General features: G+C 42.2%; 1 protein-coding gene across 4 annotated transcripts in view; it reads left to right on the forward strand.

The window, feature by feature from the left end:
• The first annotated feature begins 4039 nt into the window (after positions 1–4039).
• DOCK1 (dedicator of cytokinesis 1) overlaps positions 4040–19265 on the forward strand; it is a 525973-nt gene continuing 510747 nt past the window's right edge. For all 4 annotated transcript variants that reach the window (XM_067533435.1, XM_067533436.1, XM_067533437.1 and 1 more), the window contains exon 1: positions 4040–4430. In XM_067533435.1, the coding sequence (XP_067389536.1) occupies positions 4223–4430 (208 nt within the window). In that variant the 5' untranslated portion in view covers positions 4040–4222. The remainder of the gene's footprint in view (positions 4431–19265) is intronic.

Genomic DNA, 19265 nt, shown 5'->3' on the forward strand with positions numbered 1-19265 from the left:
TGGAGTTAATGTTAAAAAGGATGTTCTATTACTGCTAGAGAGCTGACCCTTAAATTTATATGGTGCATTTATAAAGAACCTGCAGATTCAAACAGCTGATATGATATTGTAAAACTTGCAGACATTGTCACTGATTCCCTTTTCATGTCACTGATTTAAGTTTTATTTTTTAATTTAATATTTTAAAGATAATCTTGCATATGATGTACTGTTTAGCAGTGGGATGGAGCCTTAGGATGATATGTAATGCACACTATATACAGAAAAAACAACGAGAGTTCTGTGGCACTTTAAAGACTAACAAATTTAATATTTGCAGGCATAAGCTTTCGAGAGACTTCAGCTCTCTTCTTCAGATGCAGTAATACAGCCACAGAACTCTCGTTGTTTTTGCTGTATACAGACTAACACGGCTACCCCCCTGGAACTATACTACTATATACAGAGTATGTAGAAACATATTATGTACAGGTATGGAAAATCTGTCAACTTAGAACATTTCAAACTTTGATGGAAAATCACTGTAAATGCTAGAAAAGACTATTATATCAATAGTTTTGAAGATCTCTGAGCCACCGACTGACAGTGCCTTCAGATGTCAGCCTCTTCTGCAGCTTCCCTCCACAAATACAGAAGCACCAGAGGAACAACCTATAGACTGTATAGCATTGCAAAATATTTATCCATAAAAATGAATACTAGTGTTGTACTGCACTTCTGTTTTATTTATTCTTTCATTTGCATGGAAAAATAAGGATAAGATGCACTAAATGGAACAAGAACACTTGTTTCAGTATTTCAGTTTGATTTGATTCATCTTACAAAATATGAACCCTTTAAAGTTCTCATTTACAAGTTGTCCTTGTAGGACTGTAATCATTTACACAATACTGCAGGATAAAGATAATGAGCCATGAGACTTCTGTTGAAAAACATTTGATCTCCTCATCCTATGGAATAGTGCCTGAGGGTAGAGTGGTTCCACACAGTGCAATGACCTTTGAATTCTAGAGGTTTGTGTTTAATTACAAGAGCAATGAGATTCAGGGTTTCAGTCTAGTCCTTGGCAGACAGTGTTCTAGATGATGAAATCTCTATTATGGTTCAGCATATGTCTGGACTGGGAAACAAAGCACAAAGAAGATGGAAGGGAGGGAGTATGGCAAGATTAGAAAGAAATGGATTGCTGTGTGGATCAGATACTGAGATATAGATACACAGTTTGGAACCCTGTCCCAGCAGTAGGCAATAATGCTTCAGCAGGTGACTCCACACAAAATGCACTGAATGTAAAAATTCTTTCTGACCCCCTGCAAGGGATTAGTTCTTAAAATATTAGGTTAAATTATCCTTCGTGTAGTTTTATTATTATTTGTATTATCATTGTACCTACGAGGTGGACTCTGTTGTGCTAAGTGCTGTACAAACACAGAACAAAAAGATGGTTGTTGCCCTAAGGAGCTTACAATTTATATATGACAGGAGATAGCAAGTGCATACAAAGAGATAGACAGGGGAGTGCAAGGAAACAATGAGAGAGTAGTGGTCAGCATGACCAGTGGCATCAGCGCACCAGGGTCCTATCGTTGTCAAGTTTTTTGTAGCAGAATAAAAGCCATTCAGACTTTCTGTAGCTATTTTGCCTGTCCCCTCTCTATTTCTTTCCAAGTTTTATCTCTTTAGCTTTGTTTAATTTCCCACAGCTTTTTTCACATTATTTTCTTAGTAAAGCAAAACAGTAAGAAAGTATGCTGCCTCTTAGGTTTTCTGAGAGCATTCGGACTTGGGGAAGAGGATAAAGAAGCTCAGCTCTTCTATTCACCTGCCCCCATCATAACTGAAACACCTCACACACAGAATAACTGCTAGATGTTCCCTCAGTTTGAGAGAGTCCCCATAACTCTGGGTTTGGGAGGGCTGATCTCCAGTCTTTATAGTCATGGAATAGATGGCTTTTGGAGGGAAAAGGGAAGGATTTTAGTTGCTTTGAATAGACAAGAAGCATACAGGATGGTTACTTGTAGGAATAACACAAGAGTAGAATGTAGGCTCACTGTCTAACTCAACTGCCTTGACTTAGGAGAATGAGTGTATGTCTACAATGCAACTGGGAGCAAGCCTCCCAAGCTGCATGCACAGACTCATGCTCGGCTTGGGTCAAGCTGAAATACTAAAAATAGCAGTGTAGATGTTGCAGCTAGAGCAGCAGCTCGGGATCTCAAGCTCACCTTGGGTCTGAGGTCAGGTGGCTGGCCTGAGCTCTCACCTGAGTTGCAATTCTACACTGATATTTTTAGTGCATTAGCTTGAGCTGAGCAAGCACAAGTCTGTCTCCTCAGGCTGGGATGCTCACTCCCATCTGCAGTGTAGACGTACCCTTAAAGGGCTTGGGTCTTCTATCAATGGGACGGATGGGGGTAGCTTGATTTCTTAGGAAGGACAAACATGGCAAGATGTTTACCAAACTCTATCATCAAAATAGAGAAATCTAGCCATTCTTACTGCACCAAAAGAAGTTTGGACCCCAACACATTCTGGAAGCATGAATGCTGTAAAAAACCAGATTCCATATCTGGATCTTCCTGGATCCAGACAAATTTTGGTTTGCACCCCTGAATGCCAGTGCTTAAATAGAGATGAAATCTAGCTCTTCCTGTTGCACCAAAACGTTTTGGTCCCCAAGCAAACCAAAAAACCAAGATCTGGCTTATGAATCCTGCCAGATCCATCCAGTGTTCATCCCCCATCACTCAAATTACATGGCACCAAAAGGGAACCAGTGTGACCGCTTCTACTGCACCATAAATTTCTGAATTCTGTTGCATCTGGAACCCATAGGATTAGCCTGCTTCCTTGTTTATATGTCTTTTCTTATGCGTTTGTTTGTTTTATTATAACAGGCTTATAGATTTGTATTAGAGTATTTTTGGCCATAACACAAACAAGAAACGGTGAAACAATCAATCAAATGCATAAGAAAAGATATATAAGCAAACAAACAGGCTAGCTCTATGGGCTACACATCCCTGGGCATGAGCACACCGTTTCAGTGGATCTTTGTGATGCTTGTGCACAAGGATACACCAGAGCCCACAATTATTTAGTGCAGTAGGAGTGGCAATACAGTATTTGTTCTCTATCCATGCCAGAGAATATGAAAGGCTAAGGCCAAGAATTGATCCATGTGTCAGATCTGGATTTCATAGATTCTAAAGCCAGAAGGGACTCCTATGATCATCTAGTCCAGTAGTCCCCAAAGTGTGGGGCATGCCCCCCAAAGGGAGGTGCAGAGGGTGTGTGTGGCCTCACAAGGGGGCAAAGAGGGACCACCACCCAGGTTCACTCTGCCCCCATCTCCACTCTGGCCCTGCCCCTGGCCACAGCAGCAGATATGCGTTCCTGGCCCCCTGCGCTAGCTACGGTGTGGACCTGATCCTGGCCGCAGCTTGGCTGCAGGTTCCTGCTCTCGGCTCCCAGCTCCCACTCCTGGCAGGGCTGTGGCGCGAACACATTCTATTGCTGGTAAGCGGGGGCGCGAGAGGAAATGTTTGGGGACCACTTATCTAGTCTGACCTCCTGTATAAAACTGGCCTTAGAAGTGCCCCAAAATAATTCCTCTTTCTGGCTTTCATGCACTGGGATATGCCAGGGTCCAGAATGTATTGGTGTAACAGGAGCAGCTAAATTCGTTCTTTATTTAGGCTCATAATGTAGGGGATTCTGGCCAAGATTTGTCTGGAACCAGCACATGCCTGTTGTGGGCTTATGCAGTGCTTATGCTCCGGGTCAAATAGGGATTCAGATTTTTTTTGGTACAGGGGCTAGGTTTGTTCCCTGTTTATGATGGTATAAATTGCAGGGCCTGGGCCCACAAATTGGCAGGATCCAGACAGATATAGCGTTTCCTTTCCTGGTTTCTTGGAGACAGAGAGGTTTGGGGGGCAGGTTTGTTGGGGGCAGAAGCAGCAATGGGAGGCTGGGTTGGGGGGCAGGCTGGTTATCTGAGGGGAGGTCCATCCGGGCAGGGGCAGGCTGGTTTTTGTGCTGGGCGATCATTTCTGCCAGGCAGGCCCTTGGGGAGCCCCAGAACCGCTCTCACTCCGGCCGGGGCTATCCCGACTTCCCCAGCCTACCGCCTGCCTGGCAGCCACTCCAGCCGGGCGGGCGGGCTGGCAGGGGTTGGGATTCCGTCCCAGTCAGAGGCTGACTCCGCCCGCACCACATGACTTCTCCATCCGCAGGAGCAAACTTTTCCCGTCCCGCGGCTGGAAAATGGCGGCTTAGGCGTGTGGAGTCTCCGCATCCCACCCCGGTTCGGCGGCTGCCCCCGCCACCCCTCCTCCCCCAGCGCCTGACGAGCCCACCCGGAGCCTCCCCCAGCACCATGACTCGCTGGGTGCCCACCAAGAGGGAGGAGAAATACGGCGTGGGTGAGGCCCCCTCTCTCCCCGCGTCCCCGCTTGTTGCGCTTTCTTTGCGTGGCTCCAACTTTGCAAAAGTTTGTTCTTTCCCGGGGCGAGCCCCGGAGCCGGCGCCGCCGGCACCGCTCCGCGGCTGGAGCGTTTCCTCCCCCGGGGCGTGCTTGCAGCCTTTGCGCCCTTTCTTTCCTTGCCTCGGGCTTATTGTCTGTCTGCACCCGGGCCGCGGGCAGCTCGGCAGGCGTGAGCTCTGCCCTGCCGGAGCTCGCGGCTCCCTCCAGCCCTTTGCCCTGTGAGCCGGGGGGAGGTGGCGGGCAGGCGCGTCTGTTCCCTCCAGCAAAGGCCTTGCGTGAGTGGGAGTGGGAATAGGGGAGCTGCCCTGCCTCTCGGAAACTCACACACTGGAAATCGCATTTCCTCTGCAGGGTTGGCTTGCATTTCCGTGCCACTTCACCGCGGGCCCTTCCCTATCCCAGCGATCTGGCTGGGGGGCGACTGGGGACAGCGCCGCTGTGAAGTTGCGGGCTGGGCATTCCCGCGCTCTTTGTGCACATTTAAAGCTCCATCCCTGCCCAGGACAAGCCTGGCTTTGATTTTGTCGCCTTTGACCTAGGATGAGCTATCCGTAGCTGGATCTCATTCACTGAGTCAGTTTTCCTTTTATTTACGGAGCCTAGTTGCAGTGGGTTTTGACTTGCGCTGTGTGAGCAGGTGTTGTCATCAGCGCAGCCTTGCCAACTTTGCATTTAGTCTTTACTGACATGAAGAGCTGAAGTTGTTGTTTTTTTAAATTTTTTTACTAACACGTAAACTTTTATCGCTAAAAACGCCATAAGCAATACAACAATGCCACAAAAGTGTGTACTCACTCGTGATATTCTGTACACAGGAATTTGGAATTATGCAGTTGTTTTAGCTGCAGTTAATTGATCCATCGGGTTCTTTGGGCGTGTGCAATAATAGAAAACAGGAAATTGATAAAGTCATGATCAGTTTTATGATACAAAAAGTGATTCTGAATGCTGGCAATCAATGTCAAAATACAATGTTTTATTTTTACCCAGTTTTATGGACATTTTCATTTATTTATGGATTTACAGACTGTTAAAATGACACAGTTTTTTTACTGACTGTCTGTAAATTTACGGATGGTTGGCAACCCTGCATCAATGTGGCTGTGTGTATTATGGGCTTGTTGCCCCTTTTGGATTTGCTACTTTGAATTTCTAAATGCCTTGTTTGGAAACGTCAGAGAGGGTATATATTTCAGTGATCATGGCAAACAAGGCTGCCAGGGGATATTGTCTTCTTTTTATTTTCTTCCATTTAGATGAGTATAATGGGACACAAGTATTATATGATTTACTTCAGATTTATTGAAATAGATCTCTGCTGATAATGGTTGAATTGAATAAAATGTACAATTCCAGTACTGATCCCAGACATTTTAGAGGGTGTTTACTTGACTCAGTTCCTCTCCCTTGGGAGGTAGGGAAACTATTCATGAACGTTCGGTGTAGCAATTGTAGTGCTTACTCTGCGCAAATGAATGTTTTGACAACACGGAGTGCTCTCTAACTTTACTATTCCCTATTAAGAGAAGCAAGGTTTGGGAGTGGAGAGAGAAGAGGGCACTCTGTTCTGCAGAAAACACATTTTAGATATTTCACAGTTTGTTTACCTTCATGGCTTCTGTCTCTCTGAAATGAAAGAGAGGAACTATAGACAGCTTTTAGTTCAAAAGTGTCCATTTTGAACTAAAATGTGTTTTTTGGGGGTTTTTTCTACACCAGTATCCTGGAAGAATGTTTAGATAATATGAAACTTCCTGAATTTCAAGGTGGACCATTCCATCAAAAGCATTTGCTTTGAGTAGAAGAGGAGCAGATTATATCTTACTGCCATAAGTAAAAGCATTTCTTATGAGGAAGGAAATATAAAACCTGGTATTCTATTTGGAACTGTGAATTTGAGAGAACTTTTTTTGCCCTGACAGTTTGTGGATTCTATTAGAAATATTGCTTGCAAATGTGAAAATGAATTTTATTTGGCCTGGTTCAGTACCTAAACCTTTTCTTTGTATTTATTTACTTTTTTGTTTGAAGAATCACTGCATGGAATGGAGAAAAAAGTTCTGGGATTGGGCAAGAGCGTAGTGAACTTTAGGGGTTTGTTTTGGTTAGATTTTAAAATTCCATTTGTCTTTGCGTTAGTCCCTGGTTTAGTAGTAGATACTTACTACCCAGATAGTAAACGGAATGATGTTTTTTATGTGTAAGACATACAGTGTTAAGGAAATTCAAAAGTTAAGGCTGCTAGCAGATCATTAACTCATCCCAAATGTATCTAAATTTTCTGACCACATGGTATATATATTTACTCTGTATCTTCTATAACATTTTTAGGTATGATGGGATGAATTAAGGGGATGTTATAAAACTACTTGTTCATATTCAAGTGTGGATTTTGTATAAAGTGTCTCATAAATACAGCAATGTGTAATCCTGTTTTTCTGTCTCTTCAGTTGTTGCTAATATATAGTGAAAGCCAATTAGCTGAAAGTTTAAAAGACAGATGCTTGTCTCTTTAACTGGAAAAGTCATTATGATTGAGTACATGTAAAATATAAATATGGTGGTATTTAGTGATAATCTGCTTCCCAAGTAGCGCACTTTAAAGGTTGAACCGCAAAATCCATCTCTTGGTTTCTGGAATATTGGGATCTAGGACCACTGCCAAGAGGCTCAAATTGGATGAGGAATCTGGGCTTTCCAGGAACCAAAGTAATTTCTTATGGTTATTTTAGGGGTGCAGTGGAATAGCAGGTAAGGATTAGAGGTATACATTTAATTTTTTAAGTGAATCTGGGTATCCATTGTGGGAAACAATCACATTTTAGAGATCTGGACTTCACTGAATTAAAATTGAAATACTGCTTTTGATTTTTATAAAAGAGAAGTATTTTGGATTAGCTGATTTACTAGTATTGAATTAATGTTTTGAATTAATGTTCAAAAATAGGTTCAGAATCTGCAGCAGAATGGTGCAGTACAGATACATGCCTTAATTCTAAAGGAAACTAGAAGTTTTGTCCATTGTCTAGTGATCTTAGAAAAACCTCATGATTTTATTTGTTATAACAGCTTCATGGGACTTTTTTTTCCGGATTAGCCATGAGTGATGATCACTAGCTACATTATGGCATTTCTCTAATGAATTTCAAAGGCTGTGGGAGTTGAAAATAGATGTATTGTTGCTATGAAGGAAAATTAGATTTGATGCTAAGTGAACATAGACATTTTCATTTGCCTGCACTGTACTGTTAAAATCTGGCTCTCAAAACAGATTTAGGATGAATATCCTTTTTTCTGCATCACTGAATTTCTTTCTAAGGATGATTAATATATTCAGTTTGGTTACATGTGTTTTTCATGTCTTTGTATATTAAACAAGGAGATTTCTGTATCTTGCCAGATTTTGTGTGTTTGGGAAACCTGAAACTTCTGAAATGTTATAAAAAGTGTGTGCACATATCCGTTCATAGAATCATAGGATCATAGAATATTAGAGTTGGAAGGGACCTCAGGAGGTCATCTAGTCCAACCCCCTGCTCAAAGCAGGACTAACCTCAGCTATATCATCCCAGCCAGGGCTTTGTCAAGCCTCAGCTTAAAAACCTCTAAGGATGGAGATTCCACCACCTCCCTAGGTAACCCATTCCAGTGCTTCACCACCCTCCTAGTGAAAAACTTTTTCCTAATGTCCAACCTAGACCTCCCGCCCTGCAACTTGAGACCATTTCTCCTTGTTCTGTCATCTGCCACCACCGAGAACAGCCTAGCCCCATCCTCCCTGGAACCCCCTTTCAGGTAGTTAAAGGCCGCCATCAAATCCCCCCTCATTCTTCTCTTTTGCAGACTAAACAAGCCCAGTTCCTTCAGCCTCTCCTCAGAAGTCCTGTGCTCCAGCCCCCTAATCATTTTTGTTGCCCTCCGCTGGACTCTCTCCAACTTGTCCACATCCTTTTTGTAGTGGGGGGCCCAAAACTGGACACAATATTCTAAATGCGGCCTCACCAATGCCGAATAGAGGGGAATAATCACTTCCCATGACCTGCTGGCAATGCCCCTCCTAATGCAGCCCAATATGCTATTAGCCTTCTTGACAACCAGGGCACACTGCTGACTCATATCCAGCTTTTTATCCACAGTAATCCCAGGTCCTTTTCTGCAGAGCTGCTGCCCAGCTCGTCGGTCCCCAGTCTATAGCTGTGCATGGGATTCTTCCTTCCTAAGTGGAGGACTCTGCACTTTTCTTTGTTGAACCTCATTAGATTTCTTTTGGCCCAATCCTCCAGTTCGTTTAGGTCACTCTGTATCCTATCCCTACCTTCCAGGGTATCTACCACTCCTCCCAGCTTAGTGTCGTCCGCAAACGTGCTGAGGGTGCAATCTACCCCATCCTCCAGATCATTAATAAAGATGTTGAACAAAACCGGCTCCAGGACCGACCCCTGGGGCACTCCGCTTGTGACCGGTTGCCAGCTAGACATGGAGCCATTGATTGCTACTCGTTGAGCCCTATGCTCTAGCCAGTTCTCTATCCATTTTATAGTCCATTCATCCAACCCATACTTCTTTAACTTGCTGATAAGACTACTGTGAGAGACAGTATCAAAAGCTTTGCTAAAGTCAAGGTATATCACATCCACCGCCTTCCCTACATGTACAGAGCCAGTCACCTCATCATAGAAAGCAATCAGGTTGGTCAGGCATGACTTTCCCTTGGTGAATCCGTGTTGACTGTTCCTGATCACCTTCCTCTCTTCCAAGTGCATTAAAATGGATTCCTTAAGGACCTGCTCCATGATTTTTCCAGGGATTGAGGTGAGGCTGACTGGTCTGTAGTTCCCTGGATCCTCTTTCCTCCCTTTTTTGAAGATGGGCACTATATTTGCTTTTTCCAGTCCTCAGGGACCTCCCCCTGTTGCCACGAGCTTTCAAAGATAATAGCTAATGGCTCTGAAATCACCTCAGCCAACTCCCTCAGCACCCTCGGGTGCATTGCATCCGGCCCCATGGACTTATGTATGTCTAAGCCTTCTAAATAGTCTTGGACCCGTTCCTTCAGAACTGCGGGATGTTCGCCTCCTTCCCATTCTGTGCCATCCAGTACAGCAGTCTGGGAGCTGACCTTGTCTGTGAAGACAGAGGCAAAAAAAGCATTGAGTACCTCAGCTTTCTCCACATCCTCTGTCACTAGGTTGCCTCCCTCATTCTCTAAGGGGCCCACACTTTCCTGAATCTTCCTCTTGTTGGCAACATGCCTGTAGAAACCCTTCTTGTTCCCCTTCACGTCCCTTGCTAGCTGCAACTCCAATTGCGCTTTGGCCTTCCTGATTTCATTCCTGCATGTTCGAGCAGTATTTTTATAATCCTCCCTAGTCATCTGACCAAGCTTCCACTTCTTGTAAGCTTCTTTTTTGCGTTTTAAGTTCGCCAAGGACATCTTTGTTAAGCTAAGCTGGATGCCTACCATATTTGCTATTCTTTCTGCACATCGGGATGGTTTGCTCCTGTGCCCTCAATAAGGTCTCTTTAAAATACAGCCAGCTCTCTTGGGTTCCTTTCCCCCTCATATTAGCCTCCCAGGAAATTGTCAGCGACACTCTCCAAAAACTTCCTGAATTGTTTGTGCTCTGCTGTATTGCTCTTCCAGCAGATGTCAGGGTGATTGAAGTCTATAGCAGTAAGAAATAACCTTGATTCATGGGACTATACTATTAAAATGAACATTTTCATAAAGAGAGGAAATACTTACCATTTAAATATGCATCTGTTTGTGGATAAATCAATGTGATGTAAATGAATATCTTAACTTTTACCAGAATTATGTGTAAGGAATAGATAGGTTAGTAATAAAATGTTTCCAACTGAGATGAAAGTAGTTCTACTGACTGACTTTAAGTACATTAAAAATCTCAGACGTGAAAAGAGTCTTGAAACATCTTCTCTCACAGCTTCCCTTTGTTTCTTCACCTCTTTTTCATCTCTTCTAACTCTCTCTTTTCTTTTTCATTTCTAATCTTAGTTAAGTCTTCTTTATTTACACCATATGGTGTAGCCTCTGACATCAGGTAGACTGTGAATTGTTGCGGAAAATGATGAATGTATAGTTGTTCTGAGTTTTCTAATTCAGTTGCCTCTTTCAATCAAAAAAGCAAAAATTCCTCTAAACAGTATACCTACTTGCCGTGCTCTGTCTTGGAAAATGCTGCTAATAACATTCAATGTGGCATAATGGGATCTGAGGGTTTGAGAGTAAAACAGGAACACCCATCATGTCATCAGTAGGATTGTTAATCCAACTGCAGTTGGTTCTTAGTGATGTATATTAAATTAATATTTAACTCTCTCACCTTTATTGTATATATGTTTCCCTTAAGCAGGAGTAGCCATGAATAGTGGTAGGATTATAACACTTCTTACATTTATTTGTTGTTTTATTTCTTCTGTTGCAGTTATGGGAGCTCAGGAAAGCATTTTCTTTCCTTTGAGCTGTATGCTTCTGTGCGTGACTAGTGTTTTTAATGTATCAAGTTCCAGAAATTTACTGGCTATGTTGATATGTATCTCAATAATTTATTCTCTGTATCTGTACTGAAGGATCGTGGTTTCAGTATGATATGTAGTATGATATAATGTCCCAGAAATGGTGTTTCCTCTCTACTAACTTAATATTTTAGTGTGGGATTTATAAACCATCCTGTATTCACATACAAACTAAATTTGCTGCCTCTAAATGAAAGGCATAATGCAGTTTATAAATATTATCACAGAATGCAGTTGTAAGTGTGACTCAGCTTCATTTCCTGCAGGAATACAGCACTTCGTTCAAGGGGAGATTCGGCCAGGAATGGGGTGTGGGGGAATGCGTTGTCTCTTAGCAGACTGAACAACATTATTGGATTAACACAGATAATAATTTAAACCACTGGTCTGATCAGTAATCCTACAATTTAATGAGATTACCTTTCCTCACTCTCAACCCCACATCTGATACCTTTAATTTTGTATTTTGGCTTTCATCTCAAACCGTTTCACAAAGATGTATACATATAACACTGCTGAAATGCAGCAAACTCTGCTCTTCTGTCCTGGTCTAAGCTCACCCATATTCATACCAAGAAGAGGGGTTATGTGTTGTGAATGGTCTTAGAAGACTTAGGGTATGTCTACATAGTATAGTATAGTAAACCTGAGTCTGCAGATTCAGTGTTTCCAAGCCCGCACTTCAGCATACACACTGTGTTGAAACCTGGGCCTCACAACCATGCTGGTGTGTCCAAACTGCACTTTACAGACCCAGGTCAGAACTTCATCTTCTGTGGGTGGTACCATTATACCCCAGGGTTCCTAGTGCCCTCATCTACTTTAGCTGCTGTAGTGTTTGTTCATTGTGTGTGGGAGAACTTGTCTGTCTGTCTTGCTGGAGTTGGCCAGAAGTGTTTTTAGCCAACCATCACATACAACTGAGACTTTTTGTGACCACACGCTTCCAGCAGCCGGAGCCATCAACATGGACCCTGACCTGGTGGAAGAGTTGCACTTCATACTGTCAATCCTATTGGGGAGCCAGGTGTAGCATCTGTAAGATGCTGGTGGACATTTTGGTGGTAGTTTTTTGACTCGCAGAGCATATTGATGAGACAACTGTGACTGAGCTGAAGCTGCTCATGCTCATTGCCTTAGCTGCAGTTTCCCCCTATGTAGACCAATGCTTCTGGTTCAGGGCCACCAGCACAGACTGATGGGATCACATCACCATCTGGACTTGGGTTGACCAGCAGTGGGTCCAGAACTTCTGCGTGAAGAAGCAGATGTTCTTGCAGTTTTTTGATCAGCTTGCCCCTACTCTCCAGTGCCGCCACACCTATATGGGGGAGGCCATGCTGGTCCAGAAGAGGATTGCTATGACCTTCGGGAGGCTGGCTACCCCAGTCTGCCACAGGTGCATGGCTACCCAGTTTGTAGTTGGCAGATCAACTTGGGGCTTGTTGTGGCAGAGGTTTGTGATCAGGATTCTGTGTACCCAAAGATGGTGGGTATTACAATGTTCTTGAAATAATTGCTGGCTTTGAGAGAATAGGCTTTCCAAACTGGGCCAGGGCCATTGATGGGACTCCTGCACCTATAGTTTGCCCACCGCAAGGAGGACATGAGTACATAAACTACAAAGGGCTCCTTTGTTATTCAGGCCCTGGTTGACCAGGGGGGCAGATTCATGGACACTAATGTGGAATGCGCTGGCATGCATATGGTGTCAGGGTGTTCCAGACATAGGGATTTTACCATTATGGTTAAGCAGGAACAATATTCCCACCAAATGACATTGTTATAAATGTAGTCACTGTCCCCATTGTTGTTCTAGGGGACACAGCTTATTCCCTGTTGCCATCCATGGCTTATGAAACTGTACCCTGATTTCAGAGGATCTGGCGAAAGAAGGTTCATGTATACACTCAGTGGCTGAAGGATGGTGGTGGAATGTGCATTTCACAGATTGAAATCCTTGTTGACGCTGCCTCCAAAACATTTGGAAGCCGCAATGCGCTCTGCATCACTGTGTCTTGCTGTGTTCTGCACAATGTCTGTAAGGAGAAGAATGAACCTTTTCTCCAGGAGTGGATTCAAGATATTGCTGGATTTCTGACAGGGTAAACTAAGCCAAACAATGCACTTGTCATGAAGGGTGCTGGATCCAGACACTTAACAGAAATCAGGGATGCTTTGTGCTCCCGAATACTGGGTTTGCACAGTCCCATGCCTGAGAGGGAATGAAATGGTATTTGCAGTTGCGCTGTGTATCGGTGTGGGGACAACTTTGGGTTTTTTAAAAAACATGTTGGTTCTATGTATTATGAATTTTGTAAACTCTTTCATGAAACGTAAAGAGATGTTATGCATTTTGTAAATACTGGCCATGTACTTAAATTCACGGTTTATGGATTACAGTGATGACAGTTTTAAAATTTTTATTATGAAATTTCTTGAGAATGGGCAGTTAACATTTGTTAAAGTTTGTGCCACTTTTGACATTACAATAAAACTTGCTGTTGTAGTCTTGTATGCAAATTCAACACTTTATTTTACACATGTATTTACATAGCAGAGTAAAAACCAGCAAAGCAGACCAGCTGCCATCAAAACATACAACACATTAACCAAACTCAGTGCCAACCAATGAAAGATGTATATAATCAGATGACATGGCAATCTATTCTCCTTGGCCTTTTTGGTGCATTTTACATGTGCCATCCCTGGTCAACAAATTGCCAAGAACTGCTGTGAGCTCAATGCTTGCTACAGGTTACAGAAAGATGGGGAGTTCCCAGACGTGCTGTTAGAATCTTTGAATTTGCAGGAGTCTGTCTTCATCCTCTCGATTCGCTCTCTGCTCGGTCCCCAATGGTATCAGCTGCTCAGATATATCTTTGTAGACATAATAATTTCTTTTGCTCTTGCTGAAGTCAACGCTCTGTCACCTCATACCAGAGGTTAACTTGAATTTGGCTGCATTCCTCTGGCCATCTAGCTGTGTGCTGGATGCTGGGTGACTTCTTAGTGCTGGCCTGTGTTTCCAGTTGAGCAGTCCACGTAGAAATGAAGGGTTAAACATCAAGCAGCTGCATTTGAAAGGAGAAGTTGCTTCAGGTTCCTGGAAAGCAAGTGTGAAGTTTTTGGGTGGAAGGGATGGGAAACACAACACAAGGGGGATTGTGGGATAGCATTGGTAGACTCTCTCCACCGGATTTGGGTGTGACCCAGACTGGAGTTGTGTCCACAGTGTAAAATGCCTGGGTTTTGACCCTTGTCACAGTAGGACTTGAGTTCTGACAAAACCCCATAGCATGGTCCATGGACCTGAGTTCAGAGGGGGTTTCTGGCCTGAGTCAGGCTGATTTCTATGTGGATGAATGGGGGGGCTTGGGCTTAAATCTGAGTCAGAGTCCAGATTTAGTGTGCGATGTAGACATATCCTTATGGTCCCAACTAATACTTCACAGAAAAGAGAGTAAAGAGTCCTCCTCAAATACACCTCTACTAATATTCTGGACCCTTTCCGTCTGGACTTTAAACTGGGATAAGGTGCAGACACAGTGCTGGTCATACTAGTAGGTTATTTCATCTTAACCATGTGCAAATGCAATATTTAGAACTTGTGTAATGGTTTTGTTTGTTCAAAACACTGTACAGATATTCAGGGCTGGTATTAGGGGCTGATGAGCAGGGCAGCTGTCCTGGGTGCCTTCATTCAGGAGTGCCAAATCCTCATGGTTTTTTCCCCTCGCCTGTGCTTTGTGTTTTATGTGGGGGTGTGAGAGGGAAGGAGGGAGGAATTGAAAACATTTTTTGCTCTGGGCCGCAAAACACCTAGAGTGGCCTTGCAGATAATCAATCCTCATGACACTGAGATAGGTGGATCATTATCTCCATTTTACAAATGGGGGGAAGGTGAAGTACAGTGGTCGAGTCGCAGGGTGTCGTACCGCCCAATCCTATGCTAATTCCTTCAGACTCCCTTTCAGTGTCTCTAGTTTTCTTCAGCATTCTGCTCTGAATGACTAATATTTTAAAGGCATGGATAGTTCGGCTGCTGTGGTCAGCAGCGATTCCATAAAATCTTAGCTTTGTTGCTTTGCTCTTGGCTTTGGATAAATTGGCCAATTTCCATAAATTCAAGGAGAAAGGAGATGGTGAAGGAAGTTTCGCTGACTGTGGCAAGCCATGTTCCAAATAGTGGTGTGAGTGCACATCCAGGCAGGGCTTCTACCAGGTGATGTCTACTAGCTCTGTAATCATTGGACTAATAAATGATGCCAAATCATTTTCTTGGCATGGTATTTTTGATCTAACAGTCTGTGGCCAGATATGTACAAGCACTAGCCTTGTCTGCTATAGTATATTTGTGACATGGTTAAAAACTCTACCTTTGGCCCTATAAATACAGGGCAGTACTTCTACTTGAGGTAAGGAATAATAGCTGTTAGCTCTGAGGAGCATATTGGCTTATGTCTTGTACATAGGTTGTTCACGCACGTGATTAGGTCTCATTCTATCCATCTTGTTAAACTTGCTGATGAGGCTGGTCTTAAGTTTTACAAGGTTCTGCAGGAAATAAGACAATATGGGTCTCAGGCAGATTTTAGGGGTGGGATATTGTAGCAGCTAACTGGGTCAGGGATATGTGTCTTGAGAAGTATGTGGGAGCATTTTGGTAATAGGGAAAGAGCGAACTATGAGGCACTCGATTTGTATGAGTGAGCAAAAGATTTTAATTGCCTACTTTCGTCACAATATGTAAGCTTTTGGCAACTGGGAGAATGATTGGGTGCTTGCATTAGTTCTACAAAATAGGTGTAGGTGATACGGCATGGGAATAGATGCGGACAAAGCACCTCCCTCCAAAAGCATGTGAACCTCTGCAGTCCAGCTCACCTCCCTGAGTCAAAGCTTCCCATTAGAGACAAAAGGAGAAAGATTTAGTGTACGGTTTGGGGCTTTGACTGACATCTATGACAGCATATGGAGGGCTTTGACTGGCAGCATATGGGGACGCTCCTCATAGCTTTGAGTTGTAGACCTGTTGATTTTGTATTCATGGGTTCTCAGAATTATGCCAAGAAAAGAAGGTTCATTACAGATGGAAAAGATGTATTACTGTGAACCTATCCGTTCAGAAATGCAGGTTATAGTTCTCTGATCGGTCCTATAGGATAGTTAAACTTCAGTGGGGAACCTGGCCAAAAGCCACATAAGATATTAAAATACACATGAAGTGTTCAAGATATAACATGGATGGGTATCTTAAGGCTGACGCTTTCCATCTCATCCTACTGTTTTTGTGAGTGCTAATAATATCTGAGGTGAGTCAAGGACATTGTGCCAGGCTTAATTTGGAGTTTCCTGATTTACATAGCTTATTGAAATTGCAACTGCTCAGTGTGCTTTCTGTTACATTGTCTTGAGTATCCTGCTTTTTATTGTTTCTGCTGTGCTAAAGTAACATTGCATTACTGCTGTTCCTTTGGGACTCTCTTGAAAATGAGATGTGTATCTTAAAGGCTCTCTCAGAGAGAACTTTTAAAAATAATTATTGTAAACATGGCTTGTGATATTAGTTTAAACTTATTTGTTTAAATAATAATAATAAAAAAGACTTGCACCTTGTTTTCTTAAGTTCTTTCATATATGTAATTATTTTGTGAGACTGCACTAGCAAAAAGTATTGATAGTTTAATTCCTGATAGTTTAATGCAAAGTTGTGTATTACATTTCAACAAGTAAATAAGGCCTTTTTCAAGCCTCTTGAAGCCAGTGGGGATCTTTCCATTGATTTTTAGTGTGTTATGGATCAGGCGATCATGATTATATTTCAGAATTTCTTCTGCTTGGAACAAGTCATGGAAGGAATTGAGCTTTAGTAAATCACATTGAAGAGGAGTGCTCAGTTCATCTAAGAATTTGGTCCATGCTTACAGTATAATTCACTCTTAAATTAAAAAAATAGAAACTAAAAAGGCAAATGTGCTTACAAATTTAGCTTAATAAATATGTGACTGGCATTTTAAATGAAACAATTTGATTTCTCCTGATATTTTGATTGGTGTCTGGTATGTATATCTGTTCCCTTAGTGCCGAAAGAGGGAAATTGCCGTTGTAATACAGTGATATATTTTTCATAAATATTAATGGCAATAGCTTCTAATTCTCCAGTGCCAAGGTGTCAGTTATGTATGTCCACCCCTTATTACAGTATACAAACTTATCCAAGTGTTTCTTAGACAGGGTTAGACCTAATTTGTTTGTTTGAGGGAGATTTTGAGTAATGTTTTAAAACACCTATTAAATTAGTCTCAACGTAAAATGCTTTCTTAGTGGTTGAGCTATCTTGTGTGCATCTTTCCTGGGGCTTCTAGGGAGGTTTCTGTTTGGTCTTGGGGTGACAGTGGCAATCTGTTTCACTGCAGTCTTAAATAGGTAACTTACAATACTGACCATCCGCCTGTCAAATCTGATCCTATCCTAGCGTGTGTGGGTTGTTTTCTTGGTGTAAATTATCTGACATGTATAGCGCTTCATATCAAGGTAAATTAAAAATCATGACGTAGGAAAAAAAAATTTCCATTTAAATCACATTTTTATATCCATGTTACTAGTTGGTTTTTTTTTTTTTTTTGGTCCCCATTTTATAATCTTAAATAGCCAAAGTGGATGTTTTATATTTGTTCCTTAAGTTTCTCAGTTAGTAGAATTTCGGATTTTACAGATTTTTCTTAAACCAAGAATTTTCACACTTAGAATGCTTATTTGTGCTGGAAAAGCAAGTCTCCAGGCCCTCATTTACATCCTTTCTGTGAAAACAAAACACACAATTAAAAAGCAAACAGTCTGTGCCATATTTGTGATCAACACCATTTTCAACATTTGAACTTCCACAAAGCAAGAAAGATTAAATACTTCAGCGAAGCTATACTCCTCCATTGGCATTTGCAGTCAATGGAACTTGTGCTCATTGCCTTTGCCTTCACTAGGAGGGTGTATTTTCAATCTGAATTAGCTAACTCGAGGTAAAAATCTTGGAGATGAGTTTCTAATTCTCATGTGAGTTCGCATGTTGATCTAGTCTTCAACATTTGTGAAAACTACAAACTGCCTTGTTTTCCTTAGGATTTTACCTTGAGTAAAGAACATATCATTTTTCCTAGTGAAGACCAGGTCTAAGATATTTTATTAATAAGCATACCATGTTAGCCCCTGATGTGCAGTCCTTGCTTAACTTCAAGCCCATGCTTTTGGGTTTAAAGTTACGCATCTGCTTCAGTGTTTGCAGGGTTAGGGTCTTATTTTTCAATATTTTATTATTTGCCTATGGCAGTTTTGTAAAAATTGATATATCTTACACCAGTAGTTGCACTTTAAAAACAGTATTTGTAATTTAATTAATTATAAACTTTAATCTAAAGTTGCAATAGCAGGAATTTTCAAATTAGTTTTACAAAGCTTCAGTCTGATTTAAATCAGTGATTTAAAAAAGGTTTAAATCAGTTCTTAAAATAGTCTTGATTTAAAATGTTTTGTCTTGCTTCATGATGAAGAGACCTTTTCCATTATGGGTACCATCAGCCCCAGTAGTCCTTTGCATTTGTTCCACAACTCACAGGTAAAGGGGGGGAAAAATTTTCCTTACCATTTTTTTAAAAGGTTGATTGTCAGCTATCAGACTTGTGTTATGGTCACATGAAGCTCAGTAATCTGCATCTGTGCAAGATAGCCCTGAAAAAGGGCAAAGAAGACTATCTCTGTGGATCCTCATTTCAAGACAGATGTTTTTGTCTTTTCTTTCCAGCTTAGCAGCAGTACTGGTAGTGAGAGGATTTCAAGGGAATTTAGGAATCCTCTGATTTAACACTGCTGGCGGTTGAATTGGGACCAGGTGCTTCAATCAAGGGATGCTGCATGGCTACGAAGCTCCAAAAAACTTAGTCCCTCCCCCACTGAGCACCAGCGGTGGTCACAGATGTCTGAGGAGCTTTTTGGACAGTTTAAAGCAAGACGTGGATTTGTAGTTATTCACAGCAGCCAGTTTAGCTCTTTTCAGATGACACTGACCTTAGCTACAAGATAGTGTAACTGGCCAGTTACAAGGAAAAGAAATTCCCAGGATTGTACTTTTCTCTCCACCCTCTTTACACTTCTGTGGCAGTCACCATGTGTCCTACATGTTGGGGAGGAAGAAAGTTTGGATGCTCAGTCATGTTCTGGCCCTCAGTCCCCTCTTCTGCTC

Source organism: Emydura macquarii, unplaced genomic scaffold, assembly GCF_026122565.2.
Source record: "Emydura macquarii macquarii isolate MOO-44397 ecotype Brisbane River unplaced genomic scaffold, CSIRO-AGI_Emac_v2 contig_3343, whole genome shotgun sequence".
NCBI lineage: Eukaryota > Metazoa > Chordata > Testudines > Chelidae > Emydura > Emydura macquarii.